At 43.7% G+C, this 22,326-nt stretch overlaps 1 protein-coding gene across 1 annotated transcript in view; it reads right to left on the minus strand.

Annotated features, from left to right (window-relative positions):
- Window positions 1-1,320: 1,320 nt before the first annotated feature.
- The window catches only part of LOC141082437 (uncharacterized), a 40,304-nt gene continuing 19,298 nt past the window's right edge, over window positions 1,321-22,326 (minus strand). The window contains exons 2-7 of the mRNA XM_073566379.1: window positions 14,284-14,433; window positions 13,975-14,154; window positions 13,778-13,901; window positions 13,597-13,694; window positions 13,308-13,398; window positions 1,321-3,390 (exon numbers count right to left, since the gene is read on the minus strand). Coding sequence (XP_073422480.1) covers window positions 2,117-3,390; window positions 13,308-13,398; window positions 13,597-13,694; window positions 13,778-13,901; window positions 13,975-14,154; window positions 14,284-14,433 — 1,917 coding nt within the window. The 3' untranslated portion in view covers window positions 1,321-2,116. The remainder of the gene's footprint in view (window positions 3,391-13,307; window positions 13,399-13,596; window positions 13,695-13,777; window positions 13,902-13,974; window positions 14,155-14,283; window positions 14,434-22,326) is intronic.

A 22,326-nucleotide genomic window follows, 5' to 3' on the forward strand; every position in this document is an offset into this window, starting at 1 on the left:
TTTGCAGAGGCCCAAGAAGGGAGGGGGGACAGCGTTACCCGATTTCTTCCTGTATTATTTGTCTAGGCAGGCCAAAGCCATAAGCACGTGGATGCCCGGCGGTCACCTACCTAATTCTGAAAACCATTTACTTCATGCCACACAAACTAGTTGCCCGTTGGGATTTTTTGAAATGAGGAAAACAAATGTCTCACGACTGCTGCCCCTGCTTCGTCTGGCACGATCAATATGGAAACAGATCAAGTGGGTGGTTGGATTTGAGGATATTGTAGCTGAGATGCCCCTATGGAATAATGGTTACCTTCCGGCGTTACTTGAACATCCATCTGCCGAGTTTTGGGCTCAATATAGTGTCTCTACGATAGGCGATCTGTATGACTGTGGAACTTTGATCTCTTTTGAACAATTACAAATTAATCGCAGTGTCCTGAGGTCTCAGTTCTTTCATTATTTACAGCTAAGATCAGCGTTTCAATCACATATGAGATGTATAGGTACAGATAATGCTATTTCATCTCTACCCTTGATAGGGATCCTTAAATCACAGGGCCCCCAGGGTCTCATCTCCTCTCTATATACATATCTGTTGGCAATAGGGACAGAATCCACCATAGACTCCGTTAAGAAGAAGTGGGAAAGGCTCATCCCAGATACACAGGGAGAGGAGTGGGAAGAAATCCTAGAGTCATCGATCAAGGTATCTCCGTCTGTTAACAACAGGATGATACAGTTATATATTGTAAATCAATCATATTTGACTCCAACTCGACCGATACCAATCGTCGGAATGTTTGAGATGTCACTCAATAGATGCAGACTTTGTTCATATGATCTGGGGTTGTCCGGTTGTTGCACAATATTGGAGGGAAGTGACATCACTACGGACGTCTATGGTACAAATTCCTGTTCCCCTTGAGCCACTGGTCTGTCTACTTGGAGTATGGGATGAGGAGACATGGGGTCAATATGTTGGGATATTCCTAAGAGAGACGCTGTTTATGGCACGAAAGGTATTGGCATTGCGGTGGATGAGGAGTTCATCTCCCTCTCTCGGGTCCTGGATCAGCCTGGTAAACTCGATTATTCCATATGAGCGCACGTTATATCAGAAAAAAGGGTGCCCAGGTAAATTCGACAAGATATGGGAGAGGTGGAATTCCTCTCACCTTACTTTGCAGAGTGTAGATGTCACATAATAAACAACTAAGTGTGTGGAAGTAGGCTGCGGAATAGTTTTTTTTTTTTGTTCTCGTAGAGGTAGGTATGATTTAGTAGTCAGGTAGATCTCATCACTGGAATAATAACACAAGGCCACTGTGATTTAATGCATATTATGTTTTGCTTTATTTGTATGCAACTGGTATTTACATTTTGCTGTACATTTTAATGCAGTGTGAAATATATGTGTAATTATATTATGCTTAACATTATATACCAGTATGTATGCAGTACACTTGTTTATGGTTCAATAAACGAATTTAAAAAACAAAATAGGTCAATATTAAATAGTCTCCTGATGAAGCCTTTAGTGAGGACGAGGAAATCCATAGAAATTAGAGGCTTGGAGAGTGTCAATACATCACCTCACCCTATATACTGAGATGTGGGGTACATGTTTTTTCTATTAGTCACCTATTGATTAACCTTCAGGGGGTGAATTATGGGTTTAGTTTTACATTTGGAATTAATAAGGTTTAGTTTTATCCTTTTGTCAGAAAACATGAGGAATGACAAGAGACAATCCATTTAAGAAGATTCAATTTTGATTAAAACTATTCCAACACTATGAACATAAAAAAGGCTTCTCCCCTATGTGACGTCTCTGATGTTTATTAACAGTTGATTTCCAAGTAAAACATTTCCCACATTAAGAAAATGAAAATGGCTTCTCCTCTGTGTGACTGCTCTGATTGTGATCAAGAAGCGCTTTCTGGTTAAAATATTTCCCACATTAACAGGAAAAAGGCTTCTCCTCTGTGTGAGTTCTCTGATGCTTAACACAATTTGATTTCTTGCTAAAACATTTCCCACATTCTGAACATGAATATTGCTTTTCTGCTGTGTGAGTTCTCTGGTACTTAACACAATCTGATTTATTGTTAAAACATTTCCCACATTATGAACATGAAAAAGGCTTCTCCTCTGTGTGAGTTCTATGGTGATTAACCAATTGTGATTTCCAGTTAAAACATTTCCCACATTCTGAACATGAAAAAGGCTTCTCCCCTGTGTGAGTTCTATGGTGATTAACCAAATCTGATTTCCGGTTAAAACATTTTACACATTCTGAACAGGAAAATGGCTTCTCCCCTGTGTGAGTTCTATGATGATTAACCAATTGTGATTTCCAGTTAAAACATTTCCCACATTCTGAACAGGAAAAAGGCTTCTTCCCTGTGTGAGTTCTATGGTGATTAATCAACTGTGATTTCCAGTTAAAACATTTCCCACATTCTGAACAGGAAAAAGGCTTCTCCCCTGTGTGAGTTCTATGGTGATTAACCAATTGTGATTTCCATTTAAAACATTTCCCACATTCTGAACATGAATATGGCTTCTCTGCTGTGTGAATTTTCTTATGTGTAACAAGACTTGAATTCTGAGTAAAACATTTCCCACATTCTGAACATGAAAAAAGCTTCTCTCCTGTGTGAGTTCTTTGGTGTTCATCAAGATTCCCTTTCTGGTTAAAACATTTCCCACATTCTGAATAGGAAAAAGGCTTCTCCCCTGTGTGAGTTCTATAGTGATTAACCAAATCTAATTTCCGGTTAAAACATTTACCACATTCTGAACATGAAAAAGGCTTCTTCCCTCTGTGAGTTCTCTGATGTGCAATAAGATTTGATGTATCTGTAAAACATTTCCCACATTCTGAACAGGAAAAAGGCTTCTCCCCTGTGTGAATTCTATGGTGATTAACCAATAGTTTTTTCCAGCTAAAACATTTCCCACATTCTGAACATGAAAAAGGCTTCTCCCCTGTGTGAGTTCTCTGATGTGCAATAAGATTTGATGTATTTATAAAACTTTTCCCACATTCTGAACAGGAAAAAGGCTTCTCCCCTGTGTGTGTTCTCTGGTGTGTAACAAAATGAGATTTCTTGTTAAAACATTTCTTACATTCTGAACATGAAAATGACTTCTTTGCTTTAGGACCAGTTTGTTTTTTAATGCCTCTTTTGTGACTTTGATTTTCCTTAGTAGTAAGTAATGAATCAGAAGGTGGGACCTGTTTCATAGGATCAGACAGATCTTTGCTGTGAATGGATGATGATATATCTGGAGTAATAGCAATCACTTCAGTTGTATCTTGTAGGATCTCAAGATCATCAGATTTAAAAATTGAAGATGTCAGCTGTCCCTCTGATCTCCTGGTACAGTCATCTGCTAAAATAAAAAACATTTTTTTTAAATAAAATATTCTTGAGTTTTATATTTTTGAATATTTCAACTTAAACTGTCCATAAAAATGGCAAGCTATGTAAAAAACTTTAGAATCATAGAATCATAGAGTTGGAAGGGACCTCCTGGGCCATCTGGTCCAACCCCCTGCTCAAAGCAGGATTCGCTAAATCATCCCAGTCAGATGTCTGTCCAGCCTCTGAAGACTTCCATTGAAGGAGAACTCACCACTTCTCGTGGCAGCCTGTTCCACTCATTGATCACTCTAACTGTCAAAAAGTTTTTTCTAATATCTAATCTGTGTCTCCTCCCATTCAGTTTCATCCCATTGATAGAATAATTATTTACCAAGACAATGACAGTTCACAGTCTAATAGAAAACCTTGTTGGATGAGCCAGTAGTGTGCGGTGTTCAACTGTTTGTTCATTCTGCCTCCCAAATATTGAATAAAAAGAAACCAATCAATGTTATGTAGGCGAAAATAATACCAATTCTCATCTCACAAAAACAAGTCCCCACTCAGGTCCATCATCTGTCAATAGAAAACCAGATAAGCCAGGCTACAGTTAATGTTATAGTTAGGGTTAGTGTTAGGCTAAAGTTTGGGTTACAGTTAGGGTTACTGTTAGGCTAAAGTCAGGGTTAGGCTAAAGAATTAGGCTTTTCTCAATTGTCTCCCCAATAATTTGGTCATGTCAGTCATGTCAGAGTTCAGTCAAGTCAGTTTTCTATTTCCGGGAAAAAAATAAATAAATAAATAAAATGGCCCGTCAGTATTATAGTGCAGAGGAGGCTTATGCACTTTTATGTTCTGACAGTGAAGAAAGTGCAGTGTCAGATGGCGATGTGGATTTCGAGGGCTTTAGTAGCAGCGACAGTGATAGCTCAGAAATGAGCAGTGATTCTGGTCCATCCTCACACACAAGGACCAATACAACAAGAAGGACAAATATCGCTTCTGGAGAAATGTCTCCAACTCAGGGAACAATGCCCAGTACTAGCGCTGTCCCTAGTGCTCGTGAATTGGCGCACACCAATGTCCAAGGGGCTTTGCTGTAGCATTTCCCAGATGGGAGGCTTCAGATTCGGCTACTCCATTCATCCCTAATTTTAATGCCATTCCTGGTATAAATGTGGAGGTGGAAAATTTTGGACCAATTTTTTTAATTTGTTTATGACAGATAGCTTGCTAGAGCATATTAGCCTACAAATTTATATATTTATGTCGCTCCTCACCCAACCGCCTCCAAGACTTCTCCCGAATATCCCCCATCCTCTGGAATTCTTTGCCCCAACATGTCCGACTATCAACCACATTCGGATCCTTCAGACGGAACCTGAAAACCCACCTCTTCAAGAAAGCTTATAGCCTGCAATGACCCCGCTACCTCCTCACCACTACCGGAGATATCGCCTCAACCAACAACTGAACTGCTGCAACCCACCAACCTACTGTCTCCTTCCCCACCATCCTGTAGTATGTAAGCTTGAAAGGGCAGGGTCCTCTCCCCTCTGTATCAGTCTGTCATTCTTAGTTTGTTTACTGTAAGTGATATCTGTAATTTGTATGTAACCCCTTCTCACCATGGAATCAATGGTGCTATATAAATAAATAATAATAATATGCGTCCCAATTCATCAGCCAGAATCAACGATCCTATTATGCTAGGTCAAATTTATGGAATCAAGTAATGTCCTAGAATGGAAAACATTTTTAGGACTTACATTTGCTTTGAGACTTGTTAAAAAAAACGAGCATTCGGTCCTATTGGTCCAACTGCCCTGTTCAAGCCACCCCTATGTTTTCTGCTGTTCTTCCTAGGACCTGTTATGAAATGCTCATGAGATTTTGGCATTTTAATGACAATAGTCAATGCCTGCCCAGAAATGCCCCAGAACATGACAGATTATTCAAAATCAGACCGATCATCGAAGACTTCACAGAAATGTTCTTAAAGCTCTACACCCCAACAGAAAACATTTCCATTGATGAGTCCCTTGTAAAATTCAAAGGAAGACTGCACCTCAAGCAATTTATTACTAAGAGGGCAAGGTTCGGAATAAAGCTCTATAAAATGTGTGAGAGTTCAACAGGATACACATCAGCTTTTCGCATTTATGAGGGGAAAGACAGCCAACTAAACCCACCAGGACGCCCTACTTATCTGGGGACATCTGGAAAAATGGTTTGGGAGCTGATAACTCCATTTTTACAATAAGGCTACAATCTGTATATTGACAACTACTACACCAGCATACCCCTATTTAAAAGTCTGGTTGAACATAACATAGGGGCTTGTGGGACCATTCGCAAAAACAGTCAGGGGTTTCCACAATCATTGGTCAGCAAAAAGTTCTGAAAGAGGCAGTCAGGGGCTTTACACAAAAGATATTTTTATCCTGAGCTCGATCCACACAGATGCCACAAGGGCCACTGCAGACCAACAGGGATCCACTACTCCAAAACCTGTGTCTGTCATTGACTACAACAAATATATGGGGTGTGGACCTTGCAGATCAGGTTCTACAGCCATACCAGGTATCAAGAGAATCATAGATCTGGTATAAAAAGTTAGTCATGTATTTGTTTCAGGTGGCCACATATAATTCTTTTGTGTTATACAAAAAAGCCGGAAATGCAGATACTTTCCTTGATTATCAGGAAAAGGTCACTGAATATCTTGTTTTTGACAATTTTGTCCCCGCCAATCCTTTAGAATGTGAAGATGTCAGAAGACTCACTGAGCGACATTTTATTGCACTCATCCCAGTAACTGAAACAAGAAAGAACCCCCAGAGAAGATGTCGTGTATGTTCCTAGAGAGGAATGAGGCATGATCCCCGCTATTATTACCCACAATGCCCATCACTGCCAGCCTTATGCCTCCATGACGGCTTTACAATCTTCCACACAGAACCACGTTTTTGAACTGTTTTGACATTCAAGCATTTGGTTTATTTAGTGACAGACACATTTGAGTAGAGCTGACTTAATAATTTCCGGGGGTAGGTGGGGGGAGGTCTCCAGAGACACAAGCTGGGCACAATATATTGGGCACTACCATGACATTTTTGCAATGTTTGCTCTGAAACTTCTACTACGAGTTTCTGGAAATCATCCATGTAGTGATAATGGTCACTATATCCATAGATGAATATATACTTACAAATGCTGGGGCAGCGGTGCTCTGTGCTGTGTGGAGGGCTCCTTCGGAATTTTGTCAAAGCCCGGGGAACCCCCACAGTTCCATTGCTGCGATGCGGTGGTCTCCGGAAAAATGGACGCTGTGGGCGGCGCATGCTCAGATTCAGATCTCATCCAGAGATCTCGTTGCCGAGATCTGAATGTGAGCATGCGCCGCCCCCAGCTGCCATTTTCCCAGAGGCCACCGCATCGCAGTAATGGAGCTGCAGGGGCCTCCGGCTTTGACAAAATGGCGGCGGAGCCCCTTACGCAACACAGAGCGCCACCGTCCCAGCACAGAGCGCTGCCGTCACCTCAGCAGAGAGCACAGCGGCCGCCCCAGCACAGAGCGCTGCCACCTCCCCAGGGCAGGGAGCTGCCACCACCTCAGCACAGAGCGCTGCCGCCACCCCAGGGCAGAGCGCTGCCGCCACTCCAGCACAGAGACCTGCCGCCCCAGCACAGAGCATCGCTACCGCAACAGCCTGGGATGGGATTTTCCGGAGGCCACCGCACCACCGAAGATCTGTGACCACTCTTGCACCTGTGCTGATTTCCCCCGGTAAGCTGAATTCGGACTGTAAGACGGACCCCCATTTGGCACATTTTTTCCACTATTTTCCTTTTGAAAATTTGGGGTGCACTTTATAGTCCGAAAAATACAGTAATTTTTCTCTTCACTGCCCAATGGTATAATTTTCTATGGAACAGCTGTGGGGTCAATATGCTCACTGCACCACTAGAAGAATTCATTCAGGGAAGTATTTGGTAAAATGCAGTCACTTTTGGGGCTTATGCTGTTCTGGCACCTCAGGGGCTCTGACAATGTGACATGTCACCCACAAACACTTCCAGCAAAATCTGCTCTCCAATATGGCGCTCCTTCCCTTCCAAGCGCTGCCATGCGCCCAAACAGTAGTATTCTCCCACATATGGGGTATCGGCGAGCTCAGGAGAAATTGCACAACAAATTGTATGGAGCAATTTCTCCTGTTACCCTTATAAAAATGCAAAATATGGAGCTAAAGTGATTTGTGAAAAATGTTATTTTTTTTTATTTTCACGGCTCTACGCTATAAACTTCTGTGAAGCACCTGTGGGTTCAAGGTGCTCAATACACATCGGGATAAGTTCCCTAAGGGGTCTAGTTTCCAAAATGGTAACACTTGTTGGGGGTTTCCACTGTTAAGGCAGATCAGGGGCTCTCCAAACGCGACATGGCAACCGCTAATTATTCCAGCATATTTTACATTCAAAAAGTCAAATGGCGCTCCTTCCCTTCTGAGCCCTGCCATGCGCCCAAACAGTAGATTTCCCCATATATGGGGTATCGGCACGCTCATGAGAAATTGCAAAACAAAATTTATAGTCCACCTTCTCGATACCCTTGTGAAAGTAAAAAAATTAGGTCTAAAGGAAAATTTTTGTGAAAGAAAAGTAAATGTTTATTTTTTCCTTCCACATTTGATTCATTCCTGTGAAGCACCTGAAGGGTTAATAACCTTCTTGAATGTGGTTTTGAGCACCTGGAGGGGTGCAGTTTTTAGAATGGTGTCACTTTTGGGTATTTTCTGTCATATTGACCCCCCAAACTCACTTCAAATGTGAGGTGGTCCCTAAAAAATGGTTTTCTAAATTTTTTTGTAAAAATGAAAAATCGCTGTTTAACTTTTAACCCTTATAACTTCCTAACTAAAAAAAATTTTGTTTTCAAAATTGTGCTGATGGAAAGTTGATATAGTTGATATAGAGGCTGCTGCGCAGGCGCCGCCATCGCCGGTGACATTTTGCTGGATGTAATTTTTTTTCTAAGCCTCAAAATAGCCACAATATTATAGGCATTATCACCAATAATATCAATGCTATTATATGCATTATGTAATAATGGGGGCAGGTCAGTGAGGGGTCAGCGACCTGTCATAGGCCAATACAGATGAATGTGTAATCAGAGCACCAGGACCTGTAGTTAACCCCAGGGGGGTGGCTTTGCCCCCCCCTCATGGTTACGATCGCTCTGATTGGCTTTTGAAAGTGAAACAGCCAAACAGAGTGATTGTAATATTTCACTAATGAAACTTGGTGAACTATTACAAATCAGCAATGGCTGATGCTGCAATAGCATCAGCCATTGGCTGTAGCTAGGTGACCTCTGTGTCATCCCCCAGATCTGATTGGAGCTAGCGTACACGTGACGCTATCCCTCCAATCAGATGTGGGGCAGGTGTCAGGTATGGCTGCCCTCGCTCTTCAGCCTCATCCTGTCCGTGGTAGGTGAAGAGCGAGGTGCTGCCTGCTGCCCTGACACCTGACATGTCTCTGCCTGCTGCTGCTGTCGCCGATCACCGTGCCTGCTGCCACTGCCGCCGATCTTCCCTCTGGTACTGTGCTCCGCTCCCCTCTGTTGCCTCATTACACCCCCTGCCCCTGTGATCACCCCCACTGCAGAGGTGATTGCCCCTTCCTGCCCAGGTTATCGCCCCCCTGCCCAGGTGATTGCACCCCCCGCCCAGTAATTACCCCCCTGCTGCTGTCGCCACTGATCTCCCCTCTGTGCTGTCCTCCGCTCCCCTCTGCTGCCCAATTCCACTCCCTCCGGCCCTGTGATCACCCCCCTGCCCCTATGATCACCCCTCAGCCCTGTAATCACCCCCTGCCCCCTGCTGCTGCTGCCGCTGATCTCTCCTCTGTGCGGTCCTCCGCTCCCCTCTGCTGCCTGATTCCACCCCCCGGCCCTGTGATTGCCCCTCTGCCCCGGTGATCACGCCCTGCTGCTGCCGCCGCAGATCTCCCTTATGCTGCCTGATTCCGCCCCCCCTGGCCCTGTGATCGCCCCCTGCCCCGGTGATCGCCCCCAGTGATCACCACCCTGCTGCTACTACCTCCTGACCCACGGCACCTGACAGCCCCCTCCTGTAGTAGAAAGTTTCAAACACTCGCACATACACACGCACACTATAAGTTTATCTTTTTTTACACATACACACCACACACACAATGTCCCACTCGTCACAGTCATCCCAGTCTCAAAGGGTGTACTCAGCTGAGGAGGCATATGCCTTTACTGCCTCTGAAGCGGATAGTGAGGGAGAGGACCCCACTTTTCTCTATTCCTCCCACTCTTCCTCCTCCAGCGACACAGACTTACCACCACCAAGATGTTGCAGGATGAGAAATAGTCTGGAGCCCAGGGAGGAAGAGACGGAAGCCGGGGAAGAAGACCCACAGCCAAATGTGAGTAACCCCCAACCTAGCACTAGTGCCCCCTCCTGGACCCCTGTCCCTGAGAATGTTGCTCCACGGATTCCTGATTTCGTTCCCCAATCAGGAATCCAGTTTGAGACTGCCAACTTCAGGGAAATAGACTTTTTCAAAGTCTATTTCTCGGAGTCAATTGTCAGTCTTATGGTGGAGCAAACAAACTTGTACGCCCAGCAATTTTTGGCTGAAAACCCTAATTCATTATGCTCTACTTGGAGCCCCATTGACTCTGTAGAAATGATGAAATATTGGGGACTGGTCCTTCACATGGGGATTGTGAAGAAACCAGAAATTCGTCAATACTGGAGTACTGTAATTTTATATCAAACTCCAGTATTTGGCATAGTTATGAGTCGCAGACGTTTTGAGGCGATTCATAAGTTTCTCCATTTTAGGGACAACACTGACAGCCTTCCCCGCGATGACCCCAATTTTGATACACTGTTCAAAATTCGGTCGGTCATCGAACACTTCAGCAACAAGTTTTCTGAAGTGTACATTCCCCAAAGGGAAATTTGTGTGGATGAATCCCTCATCCACTTCAAAGCGAGGCTTCCGTTCCGTCAGTACCTGCCCAGCAAAAGGGCGAGGTATGGGATAAAACTCTACAAGCTGTGTGAGAGTACCTCAGGGTACACACTCAGCTTTAGAGTTTACCAAGGGAAGGACACCAGGATCCAGCCCCCAGAATGTCCACCTGCTCTGGGGGTGAGTGGGAAAACAGTGTGGGATTTGGTCCACCCTCTGCTTGATAAAGGTGACCATCTGTACGTTGATAACTTTTATACAAGCATCGCACTATTTCAATCCCTCTCTTCCAGAGCTACTGTCGCTTGCGGTACCGTGCGCAGAAACCAGAGGGGTCTCCCTTTGTCGCTAATTGAGCAGCCTCTCCCAAAGGGTGAGAGCCGAGCCCATTGTAGCGGCAACATGGTTGTGGTCAAGTTCAAAGACAAAAGAGACGTCTTTCTCTTGACAACAATCCATGGTCCCGGCACCACGGCCACCACCGTTCGAGGTACCCCAGACCAGGTCCACAAACCGGACTGTGCCCTGGGGTACAACAAAAACATGGGGGGAGTTGATCTATCTGATAAAGTCCCCCAGCCCTATCGTGCCATGCGGAAGGCGAAAGTGTGGTATAAAAAACTGGCTGTGCACATCGTACAAATGGCACTATATAACGCATGCGTGCTATCACGATGTGCAGGCCAGACCAACAGCACCTTCCTTCAGTTCCAGGAGGCGGTGATAAAGGCCATGAATTTTGGAGAGGAGGACGGAGCATGTCCCAGCACCCCTGGAACTCAAGTTTCCCGTATGGTACCAGGACAACATGCTCCCACTAAGGGGAGAGCAAAAATAAAGGTGCCGGGTGTGCTATAAAAGGGGGATAAGAAGGGAAACTCGTTTCCAATGTGAAACGTGTCCCGACAAACCTGCACTGTGTATGAATGAATGCTTCAGAATTCATCACACGTCCAGGGACTAAACACATCCTGACACTCCACTACAGAACTCACCCACACCAGGCTGACATACACAACACAACACACCCAACCTGACATGCACTACATCACACACCACAACCTGACGTACACTACACCACACACACACCGACCTGACGTACACTACACCACACACTGACCTGACATACACTACACCACACACACCAACCTGACATACACTACACCACACACCGACCTGATGTACACTACACCACACACACCGACCTGACATACACTACACCACACACACCAACCTGACATACACTACACCACACACCAACCTGACATACACTACACCACACACCGACCTGACATACACTACACCACACACACCGACCTGACATACACTACACCACACACACCGACCTGACATACACTACACCACACACACACCGACCTGACATACACTACACCACACACACCGACCTGACGTACACTACAACACACACACCGACCTGACATACACTACACCACAACCAGACGTACACTGCACCACACACACACACTGACCTGATGTACACTACACCACACACCAACCTGACATACACAACACCACACACACTACATACTTTCCATACACGACATGGTGTCCGCTAACGATTGGAGCTAATTTTCCCTTCAAAAAGTCAAATGGCGCTCCTTCCCTTCCGAGCCCTGCCGTGCGCCCAAACAGTGGTTTATGACCACATATGAGGTATCTGTGTACTCAGGAGAAATTGACCAACAAATTTAGGATCTATTTTATCCTGTTGCCCATGTGAAAATGAAAAAATGAGGCTAAAAGAACATTTTTGTTGGAAAAATTAAAATGTCCATTTTTTCCTTCCACATTGCTTTAGTTCCTGTGAAGCACCTGAAGGGTTAATAATCTTCTTGAATGTGGTTTTGAGCACCTTGAGGTGTGCAGTTTTTCGAATGGTGTCACTTTTGGGTGTTTTCTGTCATATTGATCCCTCAAAGTGACTTCAATTGTGAGGTGGTCATCACTAAAAAAAAATGGTGTTGTAAAAATGAGAAATTGCTGGTCAACTTTTAACCCTTATAACTTCCTAACAAAAAAATTTTTTTTTCCCAAAATTGTGCTGATGTAAAGTAAACATTTGGAAAATGTTATTTATTAACTATTTTGTGTCACATAACTCTCTGGTTTAATAGAATAAAAATTCAAAATTTTCACCAAATTTCCAATTTTTTCACAAATAAACGCAAAAATTATTGACCTAAATTTACCACTAACATGAAGCCCAATATGTGATGAAAAAATTCTCAGAATCGCTAGGATCCGTTGAAGCGTTCCTGAGTTATTACCTCATAAAGGGACACTGGTCAGAATTGCTAAAAATGGCCAGATCATTAAGGTCAAAATAGGCTGGGTCAACCTTATATAAGTCAGTTCAGATATGGTGTACCAAGATGGCGTCTGTGTCTTCAGACAGCACCCTGGAAGGAATCCTTGGAATGCAGAAGCTGAGATACTGGATACCATATATGGAAGTGAAGCTGAAATGGACCTATCATAGACTGACACTGGCTACTCAGAAGATTGTGTGACACCCATTTCCTGTCTCTTTGTCTTGAGAATAAACTTCAGTTGCGTGCAAGCCTTTACTGAGAAAGGAGTAGACATCTAACTCTGTGTTCCGTGTGACTCTTTAAGCGCGCACTCGGCCTATATTGGGTCAGGTACAAGCAATCATATAGATCTTGCCTTAAGGGATCACCCTCACATTAATCCCAGGGGTTAGGTGGATCCTCCAAGGGTTAAGTTCTATAGAAAAGGGCTTTCAATGCCCAAAGTCATTTGAACAGTTTTGGGTAGAGGAGAATGTTGTGGTCTAGAGGCAAAATGGTGATCATGGTAATACGGCCAGACTACACCACCGATAAAGCAGCCACAGCCGGTGACTGAGAGGAATCTGTGACTTCTCTGCATTCAGTGGTTACTACTCACCTGGGTAGTCATATGTGGGAATCTCCTCTTTACACCGCTCATCATCCCTCACATATGTCTCTGTAGGATTAATAGGAGTCAGATCTTCACCCTGAAACAAATATTGTAAAAGTCACCGACAGATGGAGAAGTCCCATCTATGATCAGCTCTAATCCTGCCATCTCCACCGTTCTCATCACACAAGTATAAAACATATAATACTGGTGGATAAAACAAGACTGAGCACAAGACCTTCACAGCCGTCTACACATCATAGGGGAGATCTCCTGACACCTTCTCTCCATCTACCTGATGATCCTGAGGAGCACTGGGATCTTCTTGGTTACAGTCCTGTGGAAGAAGAGGACGGGGACATCTCTCTGGTGTTGTCCTCTTACTGGATAGATCTGGAGGAAACACATACAGGGACTGAATTAATTCTCTACATACAGATAATTATAGGCCGTGTGTAATTAGTCCTGTCTATTACCTGGTGATGTGAGGGGCTGGGGAACCTCCATTATGACGTTCGTGTACAGATCTCTGTGTCCGTCTAAATACTCCCACTCCTCCATGGAGAAATAGACAGCAACATCCTGGCACCTTATAGGAACCTGACACGTACAATGATACCGTCATCCCCCGATCCCTTCATATTGTTACTGTATAATGTCCCAGCAGTGTCACCTCTCCAGTCAGAAGCTCAAGCATCTTGTAGATGAGTTCTAGGATCTTCTGGTCATTGATGTCCTCATGGATCAGGGGGTGAGGTGGAGGCCCCGTGATTGGGCTCAGGGATCTTCCCCATCTCTCAGACACAGGGTCCTGACAGCGATCACTAGAGGTCTTCTTCACCACTGTGTAATCCTGGTTATGGAGAGACACAATCATAAATCTCACTATAGACATTTCCAGAGTCCTCACCTCTCCAGTTCTGTCCATCTGTTATTCCCATAGATAAGAATGATGTAATGTGAGGTCATCAGAATCTCTCACCTCTCCAGTGAGACGGAAGAGGATCTCTAGGGTGAGGTGTAACATCCTCTCCGCCATCTTGTCTCTGTCCATATCCATCCTTGATGGGTAAATCAGGAAAATTCTCTTCTGTAGAAGATCTTCACTGAGAGGATCCGATATTGTAGAGACCTGAATGAGAAGATGATCCGATGTAACATCATAAGAATCCTGTGTAATAATACAATTACTGGAGATAATGAGGGAAACATATGAGGAGATTTATTATCTTACAGGGTTTAGTTTTCTTCCCTGACATCTACTAATAAAACCTATATATTTAGGCCACAGACAACAAGCAGTTTCCTCCTCGGAGTCGTCAGCTGAACACGTTCCTCATAGACTCATCTTCCATAACGCTAATTCTCGTCTCATTACCGACCCTGGAATCGGCATTAGCAATACTGCAGGAGATATTCATTACACACGACATGAGAAATAACTCCTTCATGATGAGGACGACATCTTCATCTTCTACTGCGGCTCTAGAGACAGATTTCGCCAGAGTCGGTCACTGACTCCATCCCCACCGGCCGTCTATATGAAGGTTTCCCGTCTTCCCGCACTGGAATCTTCTCTCACGTTAGATCTCAGCTCTGAGTCACACACAGAAGTTTGAGGCTTTTAGAAAAGATTTTTTGTTTCCACAAACACAACGGACAGAAATGATCTGATCCCAAAGTCTCCATGTACAGTGATTTATGGAGTTTACTTCTGGCCTTAGGCTTTCCTATATTACAAGAAAAACTCCAGAAAAAGCCGATATTAAAATGTTTCTAAAGAAAATTGGCTCCAACAATTCTTGTAAGAAGAAAAAAATATGTAAAAAGCAGAAGACACATTTTACAGTTGTGGCCAAAAGTATTGACACCCCTGCAATTCTGTCAGATAATACTCAGTTTCTTCCTGAAAATGATTGCAAACACAAATTATTATCTTCATTTAATTTGTCTTAAATGAAAAAACACAAAAAGAATTGTCCTAAAGCCAAATTGGATATAATTCCACACCAAACATAAAAAAGAGGGTGGACAAAAGTATTGGCACTGTTCGAAAAATCATGTGATGCTTCTCTAATTTGTGTAATTAACAGCACCTGTAACTTATCTGTGGCACCTAACAGGTGTTGGCAATAACTAAATCACACTTGCAGCCAGTTGACATGGATTAAAGTTGACTCAACCTCTGTCCTGTGTCCTTGTGTGTACCACAATGAGCATGGAGAAAAGAAAGAAGACCAAAGAACTGTCTGAGGACTTGAGAAACCAAATTGTGAGGAAGCATGAGCAATCTCAAGGCTACAAGTCCATCTCCAAAGACCTGAATGTTCCTGTGTCTACCGTGCACAGTGTCAAGAGCCCATGGCATTGTGGCTAACCTCCCTAGATGTGGACGGAAAAGAAAAATTGACAAGAGATTTCAACGCAAGATTGTGCGGATGTTGGATAAAGAACCTCGACTAACATCCAAACAAGTTCAAGCTGCCCAGCAGTCTGAGGGTACAACAGTGTCAACCCGTACTATCCGTCGGCGTCTGAATGAAAAGGGACTGTATGGTAGGAGACCTAGGAAGACCCCACTTCTTACCCCGAGAGATAAAAAAGCCAGGCTGGAGTTTGCCAAAACTTACCTGAAAAAGCCTAAAACGTTTTGGAAGAATGTTCTCTGGTCAGATGAGACAAAAGTAGAGCTTTTTGGGCAAAGGCATCAAAATAGAGTTTACAGGAGAAAAAAAGAGGCATTCAAAGAAAAAAACACGGTCCCTACAGTCAAACATGGCGGAGGTTCCCTGATGTTTTGGGGTTGCTTTGCTGCCTCTGGCACTGGACTGCTTGACCGTGTGCATGGCATAATGAAGTCTGAAGATTACCAACAAATTTTGCAGCATAATGTAGGGCCCAGTGTGAGAAAGCTGGGTCTCCCTCAGAGATCATGGGTCTTCCAGCAGGACAATGACCCAAAACACACTTCAAAAAGCACTAGAAAATGGTTTGCGAGAAAGCACTGGAGACTTCTAAGGTGGCCAGCAATGAGTCCAGACCTAAATCCCATAGAACACCTGTGGAGAGATCTAAAAATGGCAGTTTGGAGAAGGCACCCTTCTAATATCAGGGACCTGGAGCAGTTTGCCAAAGAAGAATGGTCTAAAATTCCAGCAGAGCATTGTAAGAAACTCATTGATGGTTACCGGAAGCGGTTGGTCGCAGTTATTTTGGCTAAAGGTTGTGCAACCAAGTATTAGGCTGAGGGTGCCAATACTTTTGTCTGGCCCATTTTTGAAGTTTTGTGTGAAATGATCAATGTTTTGCTTTTTGCTTCATTCTCTTTTGTGTTTTATCATTTAAGACAAATTAAATGAAGATAATAATACCAAAGTATTTGTGTTTTCAATCATTTTCAGGAAGAAACTGAGTATTATCTGACAGAATTGCAGGGGTGTCAATACTTTTGGCCACAATTGTATAATTTTTAATATGTTGAACATTTATTAAAAATAAATGAATCTTTTTGGGCCCCAGAACATAGATGTACACCGCAGGGACGGCACAGATGAGGCTTCAACAAAACCACTTGCTGCTGTGAAAAGCAAACATGACATCTAAGAAGGTGTGACAGAGTTTGGCTGAATGCCCCCCGCCCCCAAGTACTCGATAGTATGGGGCGGCCTAGTTACTCTGATACTTACATGCCTAATAATGGGGTCTGGGCTGCAATGTATGAAGGTGTATTAGGCCGGGCCAGAGGCAGCGTCCAATAAGTTACCTTATAACGCCCCCATATACAGCAGACTAAAGTTCCATGAAAGCACTGATTTCGGGGGATTGGCCGACCATATAATGTATTTGGGGGCCTCCCGACAGATGATGTCAGGGCAGAGAAGGATCTGGCATCCTGAATTTCAGAGGATAATCCGTGTGTTCTTCCTGTAGATAATCCTCCTCTAGAGGAGTCTGGAGGCGACTCTCTCATACAGACCACAGGAAAGCTGGAATATTTGTGTGTATGGGGGAGTCGGGAGAGATCGCCGTCTGCCAAATGACCGATCAGCCAACTCTGATCTCATGTGTATGGGGCCGTTAGTATTACACTGACAGGCAGTGATGATACACGGCACTACAGTAGTACAGGGCATCACTGGAGCCATCAGAGGCTTGTATGTTGTATGATCGCACTGATCAGAGGGGTTTAAAAAAGGTTTAAAGTGGAAAAAAAAATCACAGTTTCACCAACAAGAAATATCCATCACTATATGGAAAGCAGAGTCACTGCACAATGTTAGTTACGTCACGTCCATAACTACTTTATTATACTCTATTATCCTGTACACAGTGGAGTAGATAGAAATCATAGATCCCACAGCAATAGCTGGAATTGGGCCCTCCAACGTAAAGAAAAAAAAAAATCTCTCTATCTATATACACTGTTCAAAAAAATAAAGGGAACACTTAAACAACAGAATATAACTCCAAGTAAATCAAACTTCTGTGAAATCAAACTGTCCACTTAGGAAGCAACACTGACTGACAATCAATTTCACATGCTGTTGTGCAAATGGAATAGACAACAGATGGAAATTATTGGCAATTATCAAGACACCCTCAATAAAGGAGTGGTTCTGCAGGTGGGGACCACAGACCACATCTCAGTACCAATGCTTCTGGCTGATGTTTTGGTCACTTTCGAATGTTGGTTGTGCTTTCACACTCGTGGTAACATGAGACGGCCTCTAAAACCCACACAAGTGGCTCAGGTAGTGCAGCTCATCCAGGATGGCACATCAATGCGAGCTGTAGCAAGAAGGTTTACTGTGTCTGTCAGCGTAGTGTCCAGAGGCTGGAGTTGCTACCAGGAGACAGGCCAGTACACAAGGAGACGTGAAGGGGGTCGTATGAAGGCATTAACCCAGCACCAGGACCGCTACCTCCACCTTTATGCAAGGAAGAACAGGAGGAGTACTGCCAGAGACCTGCAAAATGATCTTTAGCAGGCCACAAATGTGCATGTCTCTGCACAAACGGTTAGAAACTGACTACATGAGGATGGTCTGAGGTCCCAACGTCCACAGATGGGGGTTGTGCTCACAGCCCAACACCGTACAGGATGTTTGGCATTTGCCACAGAACACCGGGATTGGCAAATTTGCCACTGGCGCCCTGTGCTTTTCACAGATGGAAGCAGGTTCACACTGAGCACGTGACAGCCGTGACAGAGTCTGGAGACGCCGTGGAGAGCGATCTGCTGCCTGCAACATCCTTCAGCATGACCGGTTTGGCAGTGGTCAGTAATGGTGTGGGGTGGCATTTCTTTGGAGGCCGCACGATGTTGGGCTGTGAGCACAACCCCCATGGAGACACAATTGTGCCTTTACCTGGAGATAAATTCCCAGTGGGGGCAATTTCCAAAATGCAATAACTTAAGTGGGGAATTCAGCTCTTTTTGCACTTAAGGGATCTGTATATGGAGTCTACAAACTACAGTGGGGGAAAATAAGTATTTGTTACGCTGCCGATTTTGGGGTTAAAGTCACATTTTTGTGAGGAAATAAAGTAAAATTGTCATTTTTTCCTTCCGCATTGCTTAAATTCCTGTCACACTATCCGAATTCAGATATTGTCCTGTCAGAAAGGAGAATACAGGGAGCGAAAGGGTTAATGGGACTCACAGGAGGAACCGGCCCAGAAAGCAGAAGATCCAGGAGTGTCCGCCACATATATGACTGCTCTGTGTGCACAGGACCTGTGATGAGGTCACAGGAGGGGAGGAGTCAGGGGTCACATGATCAGCGGCCTCAGTGTGTGCAGGACTCAGTGTGCTGGAGCTCTCCCGATAATCAGCTGCGTGTGTCGCGCTGTGTGATAGTCACAGCAGCTGCATGGAGGGCGACACATGCACCTGATTATCGGGAGCGCTCCAGGGATCCGGGGTCCCGATGCAGCTATTCGGTAAGCGATATTAGCCAAAAACAACTTCTCCGACGATATTCGCTCATCTCTAGTAATAACAGCTCAAAGATATTCACCGAACTTTTCATTAAGTTTAATAGCGAGACCCTATTAAATATTGAGCACCAGCGGGACGAAGCATTGACAGCGGCATGTAAAAGTGTGGGCGCCCCTGGTCAAAATGACCGTTATTGTGAGCAGTAGTAAGAAGAAGATGAAATGATCTCTAAAAGGCCGAACCTCTAAGATGACACATGGCCTTTGTATTTTAGGCAAAAATAATAATAAAATATATATATATATACAGTTATATGTTAAAGTTTGGGCACCCCTATTAATGTTAACCTTTTTTCTTTATAACAATTTTGGTTTTTGCAACAGCTATTTCAGTTTCATATATCTAATAACTAATGGACTCAGTTATATTTCTGGATTCAAATGAGGTTTATTGTACTAACAGAAAATGTGCAATCTGCATTTAGACAAAATTTGACGGGTGCAAAAGTATGGGCACCTCAACATAAAAGTGACATTAATATTTCGTAGATCCTCCTTTTGCAAAAATAACAGCCTCTAGTCGCTTTCTGTAGCTATTAATGAGTTCCTGGATCCTGGATGAAGGTATTTGTGACCATTCCTGTTTACAAAACAATTCCAGTTCAGTTAAGTTTGATGGTCGCCGAGCATGGACAGCCCGCTTCAAATCATCCCACAGATGTTCAATGATATTCAGGTCTGGGGACTGGGATGGCCATTCCAGAACATTGTAATTGTTCCTATGCATGAATGCCTGAGTAGATTTGGAGCAGTGTTTTGGATCATTGTCTTGCTGAAATATCCATCCCCTCCGTAACTTCAACTTCGTCACTGATTCTTGCACATTATTGTCAAGAATCTGCTGATACTGAGTTGAATCCATGCGACCCTCAACTTTAACAAGATTGCCGGTGCCGGCATTGGCCACACAGCCCCAAAGCATGATGGTACCTCCACCAAATTTTACTGTGGGTAGCAAGTGTTTTTCTTGGAATGCTGTGTTTTTTAGCCTCCATGCATAACGCCTTTTTGTATGACCAAACAACTCAATCTTTGTTTCATCAGTCCACAGGACCTTCTTCCAAAATGTAACTGGCTTGTCCAAATGTGCTGTGGCATACCTCAGGCGACTGTTTGTGGCGTGCTTCCAGAAACGGCTTCTTTCGCATCACTCTCCCATACAGCTTCTCCTTGTGCAAAGTGCGCTGTATTGTTGACCGATGCACAGTGACACCATCTGCAGCAAGATGATGCTGCCGGTCTTTGGAGGTGGTCTGTGGATTGTCCTTGACTCTTCTCACCATTCTTCTTCTCTGCCTTTCTGATATTTTTCTTGGCCTGCCACTTCTGGGCTTAACAAGAACTGTACCTGTGTTCTTCCATTTCCTTACTATGTTCCTCACAGTGGAAACTGACAGGTTAAATCTCTGAGACAACTTTTTGTATCCTTCCCCTGAAAAGCTATGTTGAATAATCTTTGTTTTCAGATCACTTGAGAGTTGTTTTGAGGAGCCCATGATGCCACTCTTCACAGGAGAATCAAATAGGAGAACTACTTGCAAGTGGCCACCTTAAATACCTTTCCTCATGATTTGATACACCTGGCTATGAAGTTCAAAGCTCAATGAGGTTACAAAACCAATTTAGTGCTTCAGGAAGTCAGTAAAAAGTAGTTAGGAGTGTTCAAATCAAGAAAATGATAAGGGTGCCCATACTTTTGCACCAGTCAAATTTTGTTTAAATGCAGATTGCACATTTTCTGTTAGTACAATAAATCTCATTTGAATCCAGAAATATAACTGAGTCCATCAGTTATTAGATATATGAAACTGAAATAGCTGTTGCAAAAACCAAAATTGTTATAAAGAAAAAAGCTTAACATTAATAGGGGTGCCCAAACTTTAACATATGACTGTATATAGACTTTTTTACATGGTCATGGCATCAGGAGATGGAATAGGATACTAGAGGTGAGCAACTGGCTACGACGGTGGTGCAGGCAGCAAGGATTTGGATTCTTGGACCATGGCGTGAATTACCTCTACGATGGACGTCTCGCAAGAGATGGGATACACCTCACAAAACCTGGGAAACACACATTCGCCAGAAGACTTGCCACACTCATCAGGAGGGCTTTAAACTAGAAGAAGAGGGGATGGGAGGAAAAACAGCCGACAAGAACATGCAGCAGAAAGACAAACTAATCAAGGATACTAGATGTGGTACTGAGGACCCAAGACAGGGAACTCAGAAGGAAGCTAAGAAAAAGGAAGCAAAACTTCTTTCCTGCATGCTGACCAACGCACGGAGCCTGACCAATGAGATTGAAGATCTGGAGTTGGTAATGTATGAGGAAAAATACGACATAGTAGGAATAACTGAGACATGGTTAGATGACAGCTATGACTGGGCGGCTAACTTGCAAGGATATGATTTGTTTAGGAGGGATTGTAAAAAAAGGAAAGGGGGTGGAGTCTGTCTATATATAAAGCCCACACTAAGAGAAGATATACAAGAGGGAAATGAAGAGGTGGAGTCTCTATGGGTGGAGATACAAGGAGGGAAAAGTAATAAAATCCTCATAGGGGTTTGTTATAAGCCACCAAATATAACAGAAACCACTGAGAATGTATTATTGAAACAAATAGACAAAGCAGCAAATCCCAATGAGGTGATTATTATGGGGGACTTCAACTACCCCAACATAGACCGGGAAAGTGAAAATATAAAAAGAGAGAAGCCAGCGCTGCCGATGGTCAGAACGCATAACATGAAGTGCAATGCACATATTGAAATCTAACCGTAATCAAAATGAGACATTTGGCAAAATATTGATCAATACATTGAGCCACCCCGCCGCGCCAAGGCAATCTCATGTGGGGGGTACTACTCTACATTTTTTATTACTCACTGTGCCATTACGGCCTCCTGAATATTTTAAAAGCAAGACCATATCTATTACAAATGTAAATGGAAAAGTGAAACCTGCGTATCTCAGAAAGGAAACCAATTTCTGTCAGTGACCAAGGATAATTCTCTGTCACCA

Source organism: Dendrobates tinctorius, unplaced genomic scaffold (assembly GCF_039654945.1).
Source record: "Dendrobates tinctorius isolate UK_male_01 unplaced genomic scaffold, ASM3965494v1 ptg000017l, whole genome shotgun sequence".
NCBI lineage: Eukaryota > Metazoa > Chordata > Amphibia > Anura > Dendrobatidae > Dendrobates > Dendrobates tinctorius.